This window comes from Mus pahari, chromosome 20 (assembly GCF_900095145.1).
Source record: "Mus pahari chromosome 20, PAHARI_EIJ_v1.1, whole genome shotgun sequence".
NCBI lineage: Eukaryota > Metazoa > Chordata > Mammalia > Rodentia > Muridae > Mus > Mus pahari.
Genome location: NC_034609.1, coordinates 33,980,170 through 34,001,775, shown reverse-complemented (window position 1 = coordinate 34,001,775; position 21,606 = coordinate 33,980,170). Strand labels below are relative to the sequence as shown.

The following is a 21,606-nucleotide window of genomic DNA, read 5'->3' as shown; positions in this document are numbered from 1 at the left end:
AAGCACAAAGGCTAGGCCTGGAGGCTTGTGAATCAGGGGCCTGACTGCTTCTAGCTATTTGAATACATTTCCTGGGCTCCCTGCTTTCTACAGTGTTGTAAGGATAGGTTAAGGGTGAAAATCTTGCGCTGGACTTCGAAAACAGCAGCGATACCGTTCCTTCCCCAAATCCATGCCTGTTGCAATATGACACGCTTCCTTTCTAAGTGGAATTCATTTTCCTATCATTGGATCCAGAAAACTAGTTACTCTGGCCAACAGCATGCAGTTGTGTCTCTGGTTTAAGCATAGGAATCAAGAGTCCTGACTGTGTCTGTGTCCTGTGTCTCTTGGAACCCTGCTGAGACCATCCAACCTACTGGATGCTGAGCTCCCATGTCAGACGTGGGTCACGGCACACCACACCTAGCTCCAACTAAGCCTGAAATCATTACACCCAGCCTGGATATGGGAACAAAGTCACCTAGCTGTCCTGTAGCCATTGCTGTGACTGTTTCATGTGGTTTGACAGCCAACAGATGCTGCGGTAAAGGCGATTCTGACCTCTACATGTCCTATCTTTTCCTAAGGCAAAGCACATCCACGAGGTCTTCAGGCCAGGTCAAAGTGTATGCTTATCAGAGGAGAACACAGATCTCTTCTGTCCCACACCCACACCCTATTGCTTCCAGATCCAGAGTCACATGCGGTGGCTAGCCCACGTGGGTCCGTTCTGCACCATACTCAAGTCTGGATATGAGAGACAGGGGCTTCTGAGGCAGCAGTTGTAGCTACAGGGCCTCCACACACCCACCTGTGGTCTGACAGTGGATCACAAGGATGTTGGCCATCTCAGCAAACTTCACACTGGATGGGTTCTTCTTAATTTCTTTCAAGAACTCTCCAAGAACCACCTCACACCTACCAGTGAGAAAAGGAAGCATGAGCTAGCACGAAAGCCCATTTCTGCTCTGGGTCAACCCTACACTCATCAGGAGGACACTGAGCAGGGGCTGGGAAGATGAGCATTCTACTCCTCCACAGGGAAGGATAGAGGAAGAAGTTCCCACAGGGACTCGAGCGAGGGGCAGCTGCCTGCCGTTTCCCACAACTCACATTTTCCGAATCTCCTTGCCATTGTCACCCAGGATCTGGAAGAGCCCATCCAGGATCTCTGGCAGGTAATCCAGAAGGTTAATGTCTGGCACCGACACCAGAACCAGGATCTGATGGAGGGGAGCAGGAGAGGGAGAGCTGAGAGCTGGCCTGGGTGTAGCCTGGTCTCCTACTCTTCCCCTGGGACCAGCAGCAGAAGGATAGGGTCCTGTGTCACAGCATTGCAGTATCTACATTGCAGTGCTGACAATGTGCTGTTCAATGTGCAAGGAAGTGGGAGTTTGACTCCAGGAGGATTTGGGTGCTAGGAGAGGGTGACTGATAGAGAGGGCTGGATGAAGCTAGGTGGTTCACAGAGGTGAGCAGCTGGATGTGGCACCAGGGGCTTCTGAGATCCTGGGCAGTTTTAAGACAAGGACAGAACCACATCCCTTCAGGGCAAATAGGACATGCAGTAAGACAGCACTAGACAGAGTGCTTTTTTTTGGTTTACTTTTTGAGACAAGGTCTCACTGTGTGGTCTTAACTGGCCTGGAACTTGCTTTATTGACAAAGCTGGCCTTGAACTCACAGAGTTCTGCCTGTTTCTGCTTCCCAAGTGTTGTGAATAAAGGCATGTGCCACTATGCCCAACCCACAGTGTTTTTGGTGATGAGGTGTTTGAAGGTTATTAAGAGATAGAGACAAACAGGTATCTTTTAGTCAAAAGAATCACTGTGTGTTCCCTAAGAGTCCACATGATTCCACTAGAAACTCTTGGTTGTTGGAAGAATCTACCAAGGACTGGGCCATACCCAGGAGATGATGAACTGTCGGGCATATTGGTTGTTGGAGTAAATCCTCTCGCGCAAAAGGGGGATGAAGCCCACCAGGTCAAACTTGCTGCTTTCTGTCACAATGTCCTGTGGATTCAAGAGTGAGGGTTATGAAAAGCCAGCAGTGGGTTTGCTGTGCTGCTGACCCTGGGCTCACTTGAGGGTCAGGTAACCATGGAGAGAAATGGCAGAGCCTAAGCCAAGTAGGAGAGGAGAAGTCCCTGGAGAACTGGCATTGTGATAGGCCCAAAGCCCAACAAAATAATGGATGGTCAGCAGAGAAGTCAATAGACCTAAATGAAGTCTGGGTCAAGGCTTGGCACCCTGTCTTGGAAGGCTGGGGTCGAAGTTCAATTTCATTATTCTGAGTGGGGCATTAAAACATAAGATTCTTAATTGCTGGCTCAGCAATTATGGGCACTAGCTGCTATTCTTGAGGATCTGGGTTTGATTCTCAGCACCCCCAGAGACTCACAACCAGCTGTAACTCTAGTTCTAGGGGATATGACATCCCTTATCACCTCTGCAGTGACTAGGCATACAGGTAGTGCATAGACATGCAAGCAGGAAAAACACCTATATTCATAAAATCACAAAACAGATTCCTATCCAATCCCCGCCCCAAACTGAAGATCTTCACTTAGGGGGATGGCCCAGTTCTGTACTTTGACTGTGGTAGGAACACAGCTTTACATATGTCACAGAAACTGCATACCAAGCAGTGAGCTTTAATGTGTGTGTGCTATATATAAAAACAACTTACATGAGGAAAACCACCATCAATGCCAGAATTTCTACTCTACACGCACAGAGGGAATAAAGTCTAAAATACAAGAGGGATGGAGTGGAGTACCTTTAAGAGGCGGTCCAGGAGCTCAGATCCACTTTTCACATTGGGGTCTGGGTCAGCAGCCAACTATGAGGCACCAAAACAGAGAAACAGAGGCAATGTTCAGTCACAGTGAGATGTAAGCCTGGGGACCGAATGGAAAGCAACAGCCAAGGCCATGATGCAGGTTAGCACACCAAGTGTTGTCTTCCCCAGTGTCTGACTCTGAGAAAGGTAGTAAATCAGACAGTTACAGGAGAGTTCCCACTTGTTCAGGGATAACCCAAGCTCTGCTGGGGTTCCCAGGTCATGCTGGAACTGGGTCACACAGTTGTTTCCACTGGCTGCTCCCAGGGCACGCTGATCTTAAAAGGCTTAGTTCTCTCATGGGCCCCCAAGACAGCCGTGAGGGTGGCACTGAGAAATGTTCATGTTGTTCACTCTACAGGGGTAACATTTTCTGGGCCACTCTGCACAACTGGGTAGGGCGACTGCGCCAGGCTGAGGAGAGAGCATCCCCACCAAGCTGAGAGCCGAGAAGGAGAGCAATAGGGACCCTAAAGGTCTACAGGGATCACTCTTTAGCACAGGGAGCTTGTCATCACTGTCCTTCAAAGGGACAGCCTGTACTGTGGAGTCATCATTGTTACCTTTGCCTGGGAGGTTAGTGCTTCTCAAACTATCAGCCTTTCTGATACTGTGTACAGCAGGCAGACATTTCCACAGAGATGAATGAAGGTGAACAGGGATTCAACGATACACTGATACAGGTCTATGAAAAATCAGACCTGGGCAGTAAGTGTCCCCTGCAGCAGCATGCTTATCTGCTCCTGCTCCGCCTGCATCTGGGCAGTGTCCCAAGCTCTCAGCATCCTAGAAAGTCAAGTTAGGTAGGTGGGCTGTTCTTAGCTGAATCAGAAGTTACCTTACTCAGTCCATCGAAGAGAACGTTGAAGTGCGGCAGCACAGCGCCTCGGGCCACTTTGACGATATTGTAGAGGGCCTCACAAGCATAGTAGCGCAGCCTGCTGTCTGCGTCATTAAAGCAGGTCAGCACTGGCTCTATCAGCTCCTTCAGGTAGAGCCCTGAGTCCTGTAAGGAGCAGCCAGGACTAGTCAGAAAGGTTAGTCCCCTCCCTTGGAGTGTAAGAGCTGAGCTAAGAACACACATCCCAAGCCAGCCCCCCCAGAAGGAGAGCCACACTACGGGGACACAGCTGCCAGGCCACACGGCGGTATTTGCTAGTAGTCTAAATGCAGAGGTCTTGATAAAATACACATCTGTAATGGTCCTGCTGGGGCTCAGGTAGAAAGGTATTTGGACACCTCAATCAGAATGAAGATGTACCTTGCCTAGGGCAATAGAGCAGGCTGCCAGACCGATGAGGCCCCCTTTCCGGCTGTGGGGGTGCTGGGACAGGGCAAACTCCTGAGACAGGGTCTGGATCACGTGCTTGATTTGCATGGTGTTGTTCTGGGCCACAAAGTCCCGCACCAGCCTGGAGAGAGAGGAGAGAAACCATGGGACACACAACCCGGGCTACTTCTGCTGTCTGGGCTCTAGGGTAGGCCCTCTCAGTTCTGCTGCCGGGCAGGTCCTCATCATTGCCCTGCTCAGCATTCAGTGAGGAGTAGTAGGGCCAGCGTACTTCTGGGAATCCGAGAGAATGTAAACTACTGTCTTAAAAAACGCTAATACGCATCTTTATCAAACACTTGCTCAGTTCTGCACTCATGCCCCTGAAGACTCCTCTGTATCTGTGTTGGGACACATGGCAAAATCAAATCACAAACAGAAAATTGTAGCAAAATAGAGTAGTGACGCCACAGAAACAGAATATGCTATCTATGCCCAGGAGACTGATGACAGGGTAGTTCCATTTGAGATACTATTTTAAAAACATTAACAGGCATTGCCTAGGTAAAGGAAGGCAGGTGTTTTACTCCATTTTGCCTACTGAAATGAAATGGAAAGGGAGAATCACATACAGAAGGAAAGGACATCACTATGGGGTTAGAGATGACTCAAGGGCTTTTAAGTGGGAGGAGTTGTCAGATCATAGGCCCTGGCTTCAGAAGCTTTTAAGAAGGTTGGGAAAGAACCAATCCTGTGTGGTTTCCCAAACAGGACAAACCAGCCAGGTGAAGCTCAGTGTTTCTTCAATGAAATAGCCCTGAGAAGAGCTCTACAGACACCACACCAAACAGCTGGAGCATTGGTGGTTCAGTGGTAGAATTCTCGCCTGCCACGCGGGAGGCCCGGGTTCGATTCCCGGCCAATGCAGAGCTTGTTTTCTTTCCTTAAAAAAATTATGTATTTTAAAATTTGTTTGCTTTGTTACTGTTTATTTGTTTTGGAGTGTGTGGGGGGTCCCTTTCTTCACACACAGAAATCATGCCAGAGGAACCCGGTCCCTCAACCACATGAGGCCTGAAGCAGCCCAAGGACTACAGATTTCTGCTCAGAGTTCATAGGGAGTTGCTGGGCTCTTTTGACAAGTGTGACTGGCTGCAGGAGTTTGGCTTCCTTGCCTGCACCTGAAAGAACTCCACAGTGCTGCCCTTGGTCTGGGCCAGTCGCCAGCAGAAAGCAGTGTGAAAACTGAGAGCAGCACACCAGTTCCACACAGAGGGGAGGCTCGCCCAGTCTCCGTGTGTTTTGCCGCTGACTGAGGAGGAGGGAGTGGAGCTCTCTTTCCTGACTCAAAGCCCAAAGGCAAATCTACTTCACATGCACACAAACCCACACTCACCCCTCACTTCCTTCTGGCTCTGGAGCTAGCTGCTGTTCTTGAAGCTAAGCTGATGTGGCAGTATCATAAACTGGGCTGTGACTCAACATATACACAAGGAGGCCCAGGGAGGAGGTTATAGGGAGGTGCCACACAGCTGCTCACAGCTGGAGCATTGGTGGTTCAGTGGTAGAATTCTCGCCTGCCACGCGGGAGGCCCGGGTTCGATTCCCGGCCAATGCAGTAGCAATCCTTTTAATTCTAAGAGATGAAAATTTCACACTGCCTAATAAATTTTTAAGTATAGTAAAAAAAAAAAAATTGGAAATGACTTGGTTTTGGCCTGTTTTTAAATGTTCCTCATGGAAAAGCATTTTCTAAATTCCACAAAGATCCAGAACCTGTGTGTCCTTCTTGAAGGGTCAAGAACATGGGCTATACCACAGTTACTGAGAGTGAGTAACTGTGCCTCCCACTCCTGCCCAGAAGCTGAGTTCTGCTTTTGCTTATACAAGGCGCAGCAGCACCTGGAATGTAGATACCGTCCAGGTTAGGCCAGGACTCAAGAGGAGAGCCAGCCTCCCTCCCAGCCATCCCTGAGACATGCTCCTTTCCTGTCCTTTAGATTCCTGGACACTCATGGAGCAGCCAGGGAGCACTCCTCCCAGATGTCAGCCCTGTACAGACTCATTCCCTGACTTTGAAGGATGCTATGCTGGGGTGGGTGGAGGATGACAGTACAAACCCATCAAGAGTAGCAGGGTGAGGAAGGTAGGAAAGCTGGGGTAGATATCTAATAGGCGAGATATGTTGTGGTCTTATGCGAGTAGGCCTGGGAGAGGGTTCGGAAGCATGAGGAGGTGTGTTCATTTGGACTGAGGCAAGATGGGCAAACATTTGGCAAGGCCAAGGTGAAGGAGAAATAATAGGTTTGGAAAGGTGCAAGCAGTGGGCAGTCCTGAAGGCTTGGCAAAGCAATCCCATCTCCCTTTGGTGGCCATGAGGAGCCATGGAAAGTGGCCGGCAGGGGATGGATGGGAACCTGAAGAGTGATCTGTAGTTCTGGGGGCTAGAAATCTGAGAGGCAGTAAGGAAGCTTTGAAAACAGCACGGGCTCCCACAAAGATCTACTGGAAAGGGGGAGAAGGCATGTGGCCTTGGTGGCAGAGCCACCACTTTCAATAACAGGAGGTTTTAAAGAAGATGAACGGCGGGGACAATTCATGAGCTCAGTGGCACCTTTCACCCACCAACTGGGAAACTTATCAGGGTTTAATTCGGTCATTTCAGGCCACATCAAAGGCCATTAAAGTCCCAGGGCCACAGGGACCATTACATTAAGTGTAAGTTTCTGTATCTTCTGGGAAAACAAGTTTAAAGCAATTGCGCCCCCTGGAGGAGAAACTATTCTAGCACCTTCTCACCAGTATTACGAGCTCAAACAGCACAGGGGCAGCCCTTGGGCCAATCTTGTTTCATGAATCAAGGCCACCCTTCCCAGTCAAATCAGGCCACATGACCTTCTGGCCTGCCCACTCTCCACCTCCCACTTCCACCAGCTGCAGCTTCCTAGGGGGCCTGCTCCTCTCACATTCGGGCCTGTCCTCCTCAGATGCCCTGCCTCTATACCTTCCTGCACTTCCATGGTGTGAGGTGTGAGTCCTCCTTGGCACCCAGAAGCACTTAGTGCCCAGAAGTGTACTGATCAGTGCCACCATCTACCTTTTACATCCATAAAGCTTGATCAGGGCTTTGGGCACTGCCCCCTTTGCAGTTCTAGTACCAGCTGTCTCCAGTCCAATTTTTTGCATCCAGCAGCTGGCCAATCAGTAAACATCTGCCAGTGGAGTCAGTCTGCAAAGGCTGGCAGAGATGATGGGGGCACAGCTGTAGGGCAAACATGGGTGAAGCCTTGTGCTGCCATGTTGCTTGCATGGGAAAACATGACCTGGGGGTTAACTGATGTAGCTTCCGACAGTGCTGAGGCCTTCTAATCTTATCACAAGTTAGCTTGAGCAACTGCAGGCACCTTTCCTGCAAACTCAAAACACACACTGAGAAGAGCCCAGTCCACTATAGCTATGGCTGCTGACTGTAGAAACACACAGAGTAAGTGAAGTTCAACAGCAGGCTCCCCAGCTCCAGGCTTAGTCTTCTTCAAAGACAACAGGCTGCCTCGGCTTTCATCTACTGCTTGGGAGACAGAGGTGGGGGGTCTTTGGCTGAACTCGTTTTTGAAGTTAATATCTGGCCTAGAAACTCTCCTATCCCTGGGGTCCTTCAATGCCACAAAGGACTCGGGATTTACTGTTCTATACTCCAAAGAAGAGATGCTGCTACTGCCTGGTTTCCCTACAAAGTATTGGGAAAAAAGCCGGTTCAACAAGCCAATTCCCTGGGAGTACCATGTCCTTTAGTGGCTTAGGAGCCTCTGCTTGCAATTGGCTGGAGGTACAGGAGGCTGGTAGACACCCAAAAGACATAAGCACAGGGTGGGCTAGCACTGAGTTTAACAACTGCCCATGACATCGAAGAGGCTGCTACACTGACTGCTCCCTTGGATAGGGAACTACATCTCCATAGGATATTTTTGGATAGCTATCAGCCAAGAGAAAACCTGGAGCCACACACACTCTGTGCTACATAGTCCCAGCCCGCACTGATAGCCCCAGGCTCTGGAACACAGTATGGTGATGTCACAGGCTACACAAGGCTTGGTAAGTCAGCAAGCACTCTATGCTGCAGACTTCCCCGGTCAGTTACTGTAGCTACATCATCCTCAACTCAGGATCTGAACAACCTTAGGGACAGTAAGGCCATTTCTCAGGATCACAGAAGGTTTGAACCCTTGACATCAACAAGGTATTATGTCCTTTAAACTGTAACAGAGTTTCCTCCTCCTCTCTCCTGAGGCCCTTTTAGCTGCAAAGTGACTACATTCTATAATAAGTCTTGTGTAGACTCAGCCCATAAGGTGACGGCAGCCCTTTCTGTAGGTCATCCCCCTGCTGCTCAGTGTTTAGACATCTCCCCTCCATATACACAGCGAGTGCAGACGAGGCACACCCTCAAGACATTCTGAACTAAGCCTCCTACTGTGGAGACAAAGAACCTACTGTCCACTAGGCAAGTACTGGCTGTTTACACTAGTGTACTGGCTACTTTTATGTCAACTTGACACAAGCTAGTCACCTGAGAGGAGGGAACCTTAGTTGAGAAAATACCTTCAGATGATCAGACAGAAAGGGACCAGCCCATTGTGGGTGGGGACACCCCACCCCACCCCTGGTGGTCCTGGGTACTAGAACAAAGCAGGCTGAACAAGCCACACGGAGCAAGCCTGTATACAGCACCCCTCCATGGCCTGTGAGTCAGCTCCAGGTCCCTGCCCTGTTTGAGTTCCTGTTCTGACTTCCTTTGATGATGACAAACAGTGACGTGGAAGCTAAGCCAAATAAATGCTTTCCTCCCCAAGTTGCTTTGGTCATGGTGTTTCACCATAGCAAATGCTAACCCTAAGATAATGGGTAATCAGACTTAAACCTAAAAGCTGCCACCCAGTCTGGTACTTACTCTTTGATCTAGTTTACAGATGAAGAAGCTAAGCAACACAAGGCCACACAGCTTTGTGAAAGAATCACAAGGATTTCATTTTTAAAAAGAGAACTGGATATGGAGTATCATATATCCTGCACTGCAAGTGCTCAAGTCAGAACCAGGAGATAATGCACTCTACACACACCACCCAAGACACTGCTCATTCAACACCGCTGGCTGAGGAGCCTGGCTCCCTCTGGCTCTGAGGAGGAGAAAGGTAAGTCAGAGCTGACACACATGCCTTTGTTGTGCAGCCTATGCCTGGGGCAAGTACAATTCTCTGTCTCAGTTCTCCACGTGACTGACATCCGTATTCAGATGGCACATCCAGGCTGCGATTTCCCAAAGAGAATCTGGGTAAGTCTGTCTCCATCTGCCCCACCAAATGCCGGAGGAAGTTGGCTTCTATTTGCTCGCACATCACCAGAAAACTGAATGGAAATGAGCACGTGCCCCTGAGGTCAGGCCAACTGTCTTCTGACAAGGCCTGAGATTTAACTCACAAAACACACACTGAGTTAGGGGACAAAGCCGGGGGTGAGTAGAATAAAACTACATGGTACACATGCATGAAATTATCAAGGAATAAAAATATTGTATTAAAGAAACCTAAGGGCTGGAGGGATGGCTCAGCAGTTAAGAGCACTTGCTGCTCTTTTGGAGGACATGGGTTCAATTCTCACACTCAAATGGCAGCACACAACTGTTACTCCAGTTCCAGGCTATCTTATGGCCTCCATGGGCACTACACACACGGTGCAGACATGCAGGGAAAACACTCATTCACATAATAAACAAAAAGTCTGATATTGCTCCCTAACCAAAAACCATCCTGAGCACTCACTGGCTATGGCCGGGACAAAAGGGGATTTTTGACTGTAGGTGACAACTGTGACCATTAGTAAGTGCTCCCCCCCACCCCATAACGATGTATCATCTATCTTCTTACTTTCAAAGATGAGCTATGAGCTACAAGCTGTCAGTCTTACTTGCGAGTACACAGTCCAGTGGTTTTTATCACATGCAGACTTGTAGAGCTCACTCACTTTAAGGCATTTCCATAAGCTCTAAAGAAACCCTGTGCCTCATCTCCTCTAGCTTTTTCCTCAACCTCTGGCAACCACAATCTGTTGTCGCTAGAGATACGGTACTTCTGGCCTTTCGTGGCTGCCTGCTTCTCTCACCCAGCATAATGTTTTCAAGGTACATTTAAAACAACAACAACAACAACAACAACAACAAAAAACAAACAGTAAGCCAAGGCACAGAGACATTCAACCAGAAGTCACAAATGTAACCTTTGCTGGGTGGCAAGAGTGCACACTTTTAATCCCAGCACTTGGGAAGCAGAGGCAGGCAGATCTCTAAGTTTGAGGCCAGCTTGGTCTACACAGTGAGTTCCAGGACAGCCGGAGCTACAGAGTAACCCTGTTTCTAAAAACAAAAACAAAAACAAAAGGCAATCTTCACAGTGGGTAGGCAGGGGAGTCAAACAAAGCCAATGGAGGTAGTGGTGTGGGAAGCCTTGGTGAGCAAGCCAGCAGGATGGGGGGTAGGGGTGGGGTTGGCTCTTGTTGAATAGGAATGTGGCACCCCCAGCCATAACTCTACAGAAACCCAAATTTCATGTGAACTTGCTCTGAGATTCAGACCAAAACAGTCTGCAGGCAGAACGGAGTAACCATCAGCCTCTGACCCCAGGTCTATGAAATCTGCTGTGGATTCCACAGCTGATAAGCAGCAGAACTGAGCCCTAACTCCAAACTCTACAAATTGCCTCAAACCACTGGAACTATTCGAGTAGCACTCTGAGCTCTGGTCCCTAACTTTGCCTGGGTTCTCAAAGGGCACCACATTGATAGGCTTTTAGAATTCCAAGTGCATGGAGTACTACTCAGCTATTAAAAATGATGACATCAAGAAATTCTTAGGCAAATGGATGGAACTAGAAGATATCATCTTGAGTGAGGTAACCCAGTCACAAAAGAACACACATGGTATGCACTCACTGATAAGTGGATATTAGCCCAGAAGCTTGAATACTCAAGATACAATTCACAGACCATATGAAGCTCAAGAAGGAGGAGGACCAAAATGTAGATGCTTCAGTCCTTCTGAGAAGGGAGAACAAAATACTCATGGGAGGAAATACAGAGACAAAGTGTGGAACACAGCCTAAAAGAAAGGCCATCCAGAGACTGCCCTACCTGGGGATCCACCCCATATACAGATACCAAACCCACGAACTACTGTGGATGCCAAGAAATGCATGCAGACTGGAGTCTGATATAGCTGTCTCCTGAGAGGCTCTGCCAGAGCCTGACAAATACAGAGGTGGATGCTCGCAACCAACCATTGGACTGAGCATGGGATCCCCAATGGAGGAGTTGGAGAAAGGACTGATGAAGCTGAAGGGGTTTACAACCCCATAGGAAGAACAACAATATCAACCAACCAGACTCTCCCCCCCCCCCCAGAGCTCTGAGGGACTAAACCACCAACCAAGGAAAAATCTTGAGTGCCTTGTCTTTATGAAATTGTGGTACCATGCTGATAAAGGCAGTGACAGAAAGTTCTTCAGGTCTAGTGCCCATGTGTACTATTAGAGGTTGGTCACTCCATGCTAGCAGAGTGGAACCACACATGCCTTTCCTTGGACATTTAGCATCTAAGGACCTGCAATAACTATAAAACATCTTCCCAAAGGAATACCAAATGCAGTACTGGCTGTCATATGAGCAGATGGCTTTGTAGAACTGAAAGCAGTGACTAATGTTACTGCAGAGATGTCCAAGGATGAAATTCATTATACGCACATCCTCCCTTTGGGTGGGGAACCCACTAACAGGAGTTGGGTTTCTTGTCTGGAGATAGGGTTAACATACCCAGCTAGTGGGGATGCCCTTTAAGACAGATACACCCAGCATCTAGCTGTAAATCTTGGAAAGATGATTTAATAAGAGGTCTCCACTTCTTCTTCTGTGAAATGGGTTAGCATCATAGGGCAGTGAGAGGCGGGATGGGTAAACAATGGCTAACCACAGGGATGCTTCTCTCCATCCCTCTGTATCCCACTTCTACCCCAGGTGATGGGGCAGATGAAACTTTACATACTTATGATCATAGTGACTGAGTACCCTTTAGGCTCCAAATTCACATGATGAAGTGCTAACCGCACCCCTCCCTCCCCCAAATACTTATACGTGAAGAAAAGGCCAGGCAGGTCCCTAGAACTGTGAGCAATAAATGGCTATTACTGAAGCCACTAGCCTGTGGTATTTTGTTACAGCAGCAGGGGCAGACTGTGCACGTAACAGGGGTTGAGAAAAGCTCACAATACACTTAACATCTCTCAGCTTCTCTCCACCCAATGGGCAGTTCCAGTCAGAACTAAGGGAGCCTGAGACCCTTGCCTCCTTGAAAACCACAAAGCACACTCCTGTTCTGCCTGAGATTTGAATCTTATTCACTGGAGGTGTACTCTAAACGGGCTTCTAATCATATCTCACTCTAATGACTAGGCTCAGCTGTCTATGAGGCTGAGGGCTTCCTGCTTGGTTTGGGAAAACCAGAGACAAACGACTGGCAGCCAGGCCTTCAGTCTCTTACTGAGAGACAGCATGGTATGAAGCTGAGTTCCTGTTCCCACAGAGCTCAAGGCCTCAGACAGGCGGCCGATGTAGAACCACAGAGTGGCCTGGAGCCCTGGACAAACACTGCACCACTCAGAGTTCATCACTAGCCCCTCCCCGAGTTGTACCAGCTTCCTACTGGCTCCTGTTACAAATGGCCAGACTCAGAGGCTTAGGGCACAACGTATGGGCCTTACTGAACTAATCAGGCTGTGAGCAAGTGCTGTAATTTTGGAAGCTGTACAGCAGTGTGAGTGAGAGGCTTTTGGGGGTCGCATATCAGATAGCCTGCACATCAGACATTTACATTATGATTCATAACAAACTTACAGTTATGAAGTAGCAATGAAACAACTTTATGGCTGGGTCGCTACCACATGAGAAACTGTATTAGAGGGTGGCCGCATTAGAAAGGTTGACTTTTCCTGGAGAGCAGGAAAACCTTCTTGTCAGCTTATAGATGATGCCCATGTTCTCTCTCTAGCTGCTCCTTACAACTTCAAAGCTAATCATGGCTGCTGGAGCCTCCGATACTCTTCTTGCTTCCCTCTTTCACACTAAAGGTTGTTTAGGGCTACACCAGGTCCACCTGGGTAATCTAGGCTAATCTCCCTTTTTAAAATCATGGGATTAGCAACTTTGTTTGTACCTGCTGTTTCTCCCTTCTTTGGCTCTGTGATGTAGAATAGGCGCCCGCACAGCTGTTGGTCAGCCAACACTAGGTGTCTGTCTCCTTCACAGGAAAGGTAAGTAGAACTTCACTTTTCCAGACAGGGTTTCTCACTAAACCTGAACTTCACTGTTTAGTTAGAATGACTGACTTAAGTCCAGGCACTTGGATTTCTAGGTGCAGGCTGCCAAGCCCAAGTTTTACATAAGAGCCTGGGGATTCAAATTCAGGTTCTCATGCTGGTGTAGAAGGATATTTGAATTCGAAACATCTCCCTAAGTGTGCATACCGAAAACATTTGGTTGCCAGTTGGTGGCACTGTTTGGGGGAAGCTCTGAAACCTTTAGGAGCTGGAGTGTTGCTGGAGGAAGCATGTCACTGGAGGAAGACACAGCCTCCCCCCCCCCCCTGCAGTTTCCTCTTCTGCTTTATCTGAGTGGACAGAAATAATGAGCTCTCGGCTTCTTCTAAGCTGAGGGCTGCCATGCAACCACTGCCAATACGGGCTTGCCCTCTGAAACCATAAACTAAGACAACTCTTTTCCTCCATAAGTTGATTTTGGCTTATGGGCTTTTACTGCAGCAACAGAAAAATAACTAATATTCCCACTGAGCCATCTCCTCAAGCTCATAACTGCTATGTTAAATTCAACATTCACAGGTTCCAGGGATTAAGATATCTTTAGGAGACCATTATTCTGATAACCAAAGAGTGCCAAGATAAGTACTGATATAAAACAATTAGAAATATTTAAAAATAATTATGTAACAGCTGTTCGCACATTACATAACAGTTGCAATGTGTCTAGGACTGCATTAACCATGTCTGCATTAGCTCAAGTAATAAAATGAATACTATGCCCCATTGAATACTATTATTAGTTTGCAGATGAGGACACTGAGGTTAATAAGCTTGCTCAGGCACACCTAACTAGCGAATAGGAGGAGTTGGAATCTCAGCTCCCAGGCTTTAGTGCTCTTCACCAAAATTCCATGTGGCTTCTTAAGAAACAGGAGTCTTGGAGGGGTCGCTCAACTAAGAACAGGGCAAGCACATTCACTTCTGTAGCACACGAGCTGTCACACGCCACAGGCAACAGTCAATGCTCTAACTTTTCTTTGATGGGGTGTCTGTGGGGACCGATTAATAGGCTACTTGGCCAAGGATTATGAAGAATATATGCAAATATCGAATATTCTATGCACAGAACAGAAGGTCTTTAAAGTTAGCACTTGCTAAGCTTTAACATGTACAACAGTCATGCAGGAATCTTGTTCGAGGGCCAACTCTAACTCACACAAGGATGAAGCCAGAGTCTTTCTTCAGTAGCTGTCTGCAGGCCACTTTTGAGTAGCAAGTTCCTTAGGCTACAATGTTACTGTCCAATCAAAACTGCAAAGCTATTGTTCCTGTGTACATGTGTCAAATGCCACTAGGCACTCACTGTGTTAAGAGAAGAGGATAAATCAAATGCTTTTTCTCTTAAGGAGGCCATAGTCCCTTACCACCCTAGGAATTTTCTCTGAATTTTACAAATCAAGGGCAATGTCTAATACAAAACTGGGTTACGACCAAGCCCCTACAGAACCACCTGCAGGGAAGTCTTACACAGACTGTGCTGGAAGCAGCAATATTGTGAACACCTCTGTTCAAGGACCTAACAGATGACTCAAGCCAGGATAAAAAACAGACACTTCTGTGACGCTGAGTGGGTGGAAAAAACTGGTGTCAGTGTGCCACCGTGAGAATCTTAACTGTTTCTCAAAGGCCCATGTAGGCACGGTGTAGGTAGCCCTCTGCCTGGTACATTCCGAGATGACAGAGTTGGAGAGTTAGGCTTAGTGAAAGCTCCTTTTGGTGTGTGCCCTTGAAGGGCTTCATCACGCCCAAAAGCCACAGGACCAACTGTCCACAGACTCCCCTGTCCACAGACTCCCCTGTCCACTTAAATCTTGAGTGTTTGATACAGCAATGAAAACCTGACTAATACACACCACAGCTTCACAAGACCGACAGAACTCGCGGACACATAATCATACCTAGACACCATCATTGGGTCGCACTACTCAGCATGACAACAGGATTGTGCTAAGCACTGCAAGGCAAGGCAAAAAAGGCGGCTGAGGAAACAAACCACTAGAGTGAGTACTGCAAACGAATGTAAGGGTCTTCTTACCTAAGTCCAAAGCCATTAGCCTAGGGCAGAGCAGTTCTCAACTAGTTTGATTCTGACTCTTTAAGGAACATTCGGCAATGTCTGATGACAATTTGGATTGTCACAACTGATGGAGTACTACTGGCATCTAGTGGGTAAAGGGCAGAGGTACTACTTTAAAAAAAAAAAAAATCACACAAGCTACAGAAGTGCACATCACAACCAAGAATTATGCTTCCCCAAATATCAACAGCTCCGAGGTTAAGAAACCTTGAGTAAAGAGTCTATCCTAGTCAATGAATGAGCACCACTCCCTAGCTTAGGGTTGGCCACGTGACTGACCACTGTGCAATGACTGAAATGTTCCCTAGTCTGCACTGTGCAGCTGTAGTGGTTGGCTACTGAACACACCCGGATTATGAGTAGTGAAACTGACGTGCTGAATTTACAATTTGTACTCATTTTATTACTTTGTTGTTGTTGTTGAGACTGGGTCTAGCCTCGTGGTGACCAATGCTAATCTCAAACTAGTACAGTATTTCTGCCCGAGTCTTCCAAGTGCCAGAATCACAGGCCTGTATCACTACTCTGGCTAACTTAAATTTAAATAGATACATATGGTCCACTATTACCATGTTGGATGTCTTAACTCCTAATGTTTTTTTTTTTTTTTGTTTGTTTTACAGGCTGCTTCTTTCTACTCTTCTGAAACCACCTACTCAACTGACTGTTACTAAGATTTGGCTGGGGGGAAAAAACACGTGCCCTCTCACACACACTCAGCAAAACATTACCTATTAAACATTCCCTATTTCGAACACCTGGAAACACCGGTGCACCATTAAGACACACGGATACTATTACATTAGAGGGGAAGGTCAAATCTCCCCATTTTCACTTGCAAGGGAGGGTGCCGTGACAATCTTCTGAGCATCGGATCACGTGCTTTGACCTATTTCTACACTTGGCTACTTCAGAAGCTGACAAGAGCAGGCGGGACACCACAAGCAAATACTCCACCTCCTCTGAGAGGCCACTCTGATCTAGCTGGCTTTTGACTGAGGCCACAATGAGTGTGTCAGGTACTGTGCTAGGTTCTGCACATACCTTAAGTCAATTCATTTTTGCTGCTATCTGGGAGCACCAGGAGGTTAAGACTAGCAAAGCTAGGGGCTCTTGGATTTCCCGCTCTAAAGCAATGTGCTATTATGAGCTGAAACCAGAACCGAACCCCCGCCGCGGGCAAGCAGAACCGCTAGGAGCCGCATAGCCAGGGCGGGGTCCCAGGAGCTCTTACTTCTCGATCTCCAGCGCTGCAACCTTCCGCTTTTCGTAGAGTTTATCATTCAGGGCCCTTACGATGTTGGGAGTGAGCGGCGCAAAATCCTTCTCTGGGTTCATGGTGGCAGCTCGCGCTGCGCCTGGGAGCCTCCAGACACCTTAGCCCGAGGCTGCCTGGGCCGTGCCAGGGCCAGGGGAGTGTGCGGCTCCGCGCGGACACCGGAGCCTGCTCATGGGCTACGCCGCCCAGGGCTCGCCTGCTTCGTCCCGCCGCCGCGCGCCGCCTCGGGTCCCCCTGCTCCGACCCTGCTCTCCCACGCGCGAGCCGGTCCGCCCCACGGCTCACGCGACCAGCTCCCGCCAGGAACCGGCAACGCTCACTGGGCCGCGGCCATGTTACTCAGGTCACGTGACGCCGCGAGCACTTCCGCCTTCCGCCGCCCGAAGGTTCCGCCCCCTCCCCCGAGGCCACGCCCCCGCGCGCTTGCTGCAGCGGATTGGTCACGCTTGTCAGGGCTCCACCCCTTCTTCACCTGCTGCTGGGTTCGGTGCGGGAGGTTTTGCTGCGAGTGAGGAGCAGGTGGTGGGAGCCGGTTCAGGCTCGCTGCCAGAGCTTTGCGCAGAGCTGGGGGCGCTTCTGGAAACAGTTTACAGAGGGAGCTTAACTCAAACTTAATTTATGCATTAGTTCTTTGGTCACTTAACAGTCACTTTCGCGTATGCCAGCGTTTCCATCATTTTCACCATATCTTTTTTTTTTTTTTTTTTGAAAGGTAAAACCATTTAAAATACAGGGCTTTAAAATCCATTACTGTAGAGTTATTTCTCTTTTGAGAAAGCAATACATGATTTTCCAAAAGTCACAAATCTGCAGCAGGCCTTGGGAGCTACTTCAATTATAGCCTGGAACTGGCAACTTGTGCCCTTCCTTCACTTCAAAAAAAGTGTAAGAAAGAGTGATGAAATCAACATTCACCATTCTTGGATCTTCTGCAAATTCAGGATCAATGTAGAAAAACACTGGCATATCTACTTCTTCTTGTGGATTAAGCCTTTGTTCTTCAAAACAGAAGCACTGTATTTTATTGAAATATTGTCCAGCTTCAAATGGTACAACATTATATGTAGAAATTCCAATTACCGGTTTGTCAGTAGGATTCTTAGCTTTATAAAACGCCAGTGCAGTCTCTCCTGGTACCACATAGATCTGTTTGCTGAGGTCTGAAGTTCCACTGGAGATTGGCATGCACATCAGCATTGAAGGTGACCTTAATGATCCCATCCTTAACAGGCAACATGCTTTCAATCTGGTCTGATGAGTGCCCAGCCACTGCTGACCCTCCAAGTCCAGTAGTCTGGCAGTAGAGCCGATAGAGGGGCACCGCGGCATAGGAGGCCCCCAGCATGCCCACGGCGGCCGCGGCCACGTACGTGAGCACGCACAGTCTTGTTCCGCCGCCGCCACTCGTCCTCCTGCGCGCGCTGGAAAGGGTTGCTGCTCCTCGGTCGCCGTGGTGGCTGCACCGTGGGTCCCAGGGCCCCCGCTCGGGCGCCTCCAGGTCCCGAGGCGTCTCAGTCCCCACTCCGCGCCTCCGAGCCCATCCCACCCGGGCCTAAGCACTGGCTCTACGTTCACCACAGTCCGTCCTGATGCCCCGGGCTGCCTCCAGCCCCGGCCACACGAAGCCACTAACCTCCATCCCAGCCACCAGAGCCCTCCCATCCATTTTCACCATATCTTAACCATCTGTCTGATTTTACATTTTATTTCTGTGTGTGCATGCACCAACGTGCGCCTTTGGAGGTCATAGGACCACTTGGGGGGAGTCGGATCTCCCCACCCACTCACCATGTGGGGGTCCCAGAATGGAACTCCAGCCCGCTAGGTTTGGCGGCAGATGCCTTTGTCTCCTGAGCCACCTCTCTAATCCAATTATTATTTTAGAGACAGGGTCTCAAACTCTATATAGCTGAGGATAGCCTTGAACTCTCGATTCTCATGCCTTCATCTGCTGAGTGCAGGGATTACAGGCAAGCGTCGTCACAGTTGATCTTATGTGGTGCTGGCACGGAACCCAGGGGCTGGTCAAGTCTACCAACTGAGTCATACCCTCAGATTGTATTTAATACTGTGCTACTCAGATGTGTATGTACATATGTACGGAGAACCGAGGTCCAGTGTCCTCTATCACTCTTATTTTTTCACCCTTATTGAGACAAGTTCTTATGTGTCCTAGGCTGGACTCAAACTCTATGCAGATAGTGATTAAAAAAAAAAAAAAAGTCCTGGCTAATTTTTATGTCAACTTGATCCAAGCTAGAGTCATCTGAGAGGAGGGAACCTCAATTGAGAAAGTGCCTCCATAAGATTGGGCTGTAGGCAAGCCTGTAAGGCATTTTCCTATTTAGTGATTGGTGTGAGAGGGTCCTGCCCACCATGGATGGGGCCACCCTGGGCAGAGGTTCCTGGATTCTATAAGAAAGTAGGCTGTTACAAAATTCGGAGCTGAGACAGAAGGAAGGACCATCCAGAGACTGCCCTACCCAGGGATCCATCCCATAAACAACCATCAAACCCAGACACTACTGCATATGCCAGCAAAATTTTGCTGACAGGACCCTGATATAGCTGTCTCTTGTGAGGCTATGCCAGTGCCTGGCAAATACAGAAGTGGATGCTCACAGTCACCTATTGGATGGAACACAGGGCCCCCAATGAAGGAGCTAGAGAAAGTACCCAAGGCGCTGAAGGGGTCTGCAACCCTATAGGAGGAACAACAATATGAACTAACCAGTACCTACAGAGCTTGTGTCTCTAGTTGCATATGTAGCAGAGGATGGCCTAGTCAGACATCGTTGGGAAGAGAGGCCCTTGGTCTTGTGAAAATTATATGCCCCAGTACAGGGGAACACTAGGGCCAGGAAGCGGGAGTGGGTGGGTTGAGGAGCAGGGCGGGGGAGGGTATAGGGGACTTTTGGGATAACATTTGAAATGTAAATGAAGAAAATATCCAATAAAAAAGAAGAAAAGAAAGCAGGCTGAGCAAGCTCTAATAAAGGAGCAAGCCGGTAAGCAGCATCCCTCCATGGCCCCTGCATCAGCTCCCAGCATGCTCTTACCTTGAATTCCCTCAGCCATATAAGCTATATGGTGAAATAAACCATTTCCTCCCCCAAAACTTTTGGTTTGGGTGTTTTTATCACAGCAGTAAAAACCTTAATAAGATAATAACTGAAAGATTAGGTTCCTCTGGCCTCCGCCTTCCTTATTGCTGGGACTACAGGTGTGTGCCACCACACTGGGTTTATGTGGTGCTGAGGACAGAGAGGGGGGCTCTGTGCATGCTAGTCACCTAACTGACTTACGTGCCCAGTCCTGACCTTTTGTGTAATGAGATAGTTCACTGAAACTGAAACTCATGGATTTGGCTAGCGGAGCTGGCCAGGGAACCCTAACTGGCCCGTTTCCACCTCCTTTACCTCCCAGTGCTGGAGTTAGAGACCACAAGCCCTGTCTCACCAAGTGTTTAAGTGAGTACAAGGAATTTCAAGTCAGGTCTTGGGCTTGTGTGGCTAACACCCTACAGGTTAAGCCAATTCTCTGGTCCCTCGAATCTATTTCCTTTTAAAAAGAAATCTTAAACTTTCACTTTATCCTTGCTTGTGCCCTGAAGTGAAAGATCCAAATAGTTCTATGTTTCCTAAGACATATTAAAATATTAGCCATTTAAAAGTGGTATTATCACCCCCTGGCAATGGGCAGAGAGACACCTTGTTGGTATTGTTCTTATAACAGTCAGGGGCAGAGCAGATGGCAGTCCCTTGCTCATCCTGACTTGATCCTGGCTTGGTGTCCAAAACTGTTTCAGGTCTTGGACACATAAAAATCAAGTCAAATCAAGTCCAGGAATGGCAGCGTTGAAGAAGGACAGGCAGAGACCTGTGGACCTCCATGCCACTCACAGACCTTTCCTCCAGTGCACGTCACAGACGGGCCATGGGTCTCTACTTGCTGCCATGACACACACTGTGGATGGAGGATGTCACCCAGGGGCCCACCAGCTGTGTGGGCAGCCTGCAGTTGGAGCCACCACAATGTGCGAATATGTGGCAGTCAGATGGGAGAGAGAGAGAAGTGGAGCAGCTTGAGCATTGTGAAGAGAGATGGAGCTGTAGACTCAAGGGCAGAGAGGAGTAGCCTGATGTAAGATATCAGCCCTGCCACCAGGGGCCATGGTGAGGTCCCAGCCTAAGTTGCCGCTGAGGGCCCTGAGTCCATAGCTATACAGTGGCAGGGGTCAGTGTCAATGTCTGTGGCTCAACTTACTATCAGAGAACATGAGGATGTCCCTGGTTGGGGGGGGGGACCACCTGGGTGTCCAGGGGCTGTTTAGAACTGGCCCTGCCCCTCACTGGTTATAGTGCTCTGGAGAGCTGACCCCATCTCTCACCACAGGCAGCAGAGAGTAGGCCCTGTGCCTCACCCGGGCCTCGATGGCAGGGATGTGGTTGAGCTGGCTCTGCCACTTGTCTGCCATGGGGTGACATGGTTGCAGAGGTGACATGCCCCCCCCCCCCCGGCAGTTGGGAAAGCTTCCTACAGGGTCATGAAATCAGGAGAGCTAGCTTTGCCCCTCACCAGCTACAGCGTGCAGGCCCTAAACGTTGCCTGGACAGCACAGCAGAGTCAACCCTGGTGTTGGGGACACAAGGAAGCTAGTCAGGAGGGGTGACAGTGCAGGAGAGCTGACCCAGCTACTAGTCCTCTGTGAGGCGGCTCAGGGGGTGTGATGACTCCC

At 48.8% G+C, this 21,606-nt stretch overlaps 1 protein-coding gene, 3 non-coding genes and 1 pseudogene across 4 annotated transcripts in view; 3 read left to right on the top strand and 2 right to left on the bottom strand.

Moving 5' to 3' along the window:
- The window catches only part of Vac14 (VAC14 component of PIKFYVE complex), a 99,388-nt gene extending 82,138 nt beyond the window's left edge, over positions 1-17,250 (bottom strand). The window contains exons 1-7 of the mRNA XM_021220264.2: positions 16,824-17,250; positions 4,088-4,238; positions 3,665-3,832; positions 2,764-2,826; positions 1,890-1,997; positions 1,096-1,205; positions 794-900 (exon numbers count right to left, since the gene is read on the bottom strand). Of these exons, the coding sequence (XP_021075923.1) occupies positions 794-900; positions 1,096-1,205; positions 1,890-1,997; positions 2,764-2,826; positions 3,665-3,832; positions 4,088-4,238; positions 16,824-16,927 (811 nt within the window). The 5' untranslated portion in view covers positions 16,928-17,250. The remainder of the gene's footprint in view (positions 1-793; positions 901-1,095; positions 1,206-1,889; positions 1,998-2,763; positions 2,827-3,664; positions 3,833-4,087; positions 4,239-16,823) is intronic.
- Positions 4,953-5,023, top strand: Trnag-gcc. Its single transcript has one exon. It is a non-coding gene; the product is annotated as a tRNA-Gly (tRNA).
- On the top strand, positions 5,644-5,714 carry Trnag-gcc. Its single transcript has one exon. It is a non-coding gene; the product is annotated as a tRNA-Gly (tRNA).
- A 449-nt stretch (positions 17,251-17,699) lies between the features above and the next one.
- Positions 17,700-18,530, bottom strand: LOC110337703 (annotated as a pseudogene).
- A 2,021-nt stretch (positions 18,531-20,551) lies between these two features.
- On the top strand, positions 20,552-20,691 carry LOC115062741. The gene has a single exon (XR_003842670.1). It is a non-coding gene; the product is annotated as a small nucleolar RNA SNORA48 (small nucleolar RNA).
- The last annotated feature ends 915 nt before the right edge of the window (positions 20,692-21,606 follow it).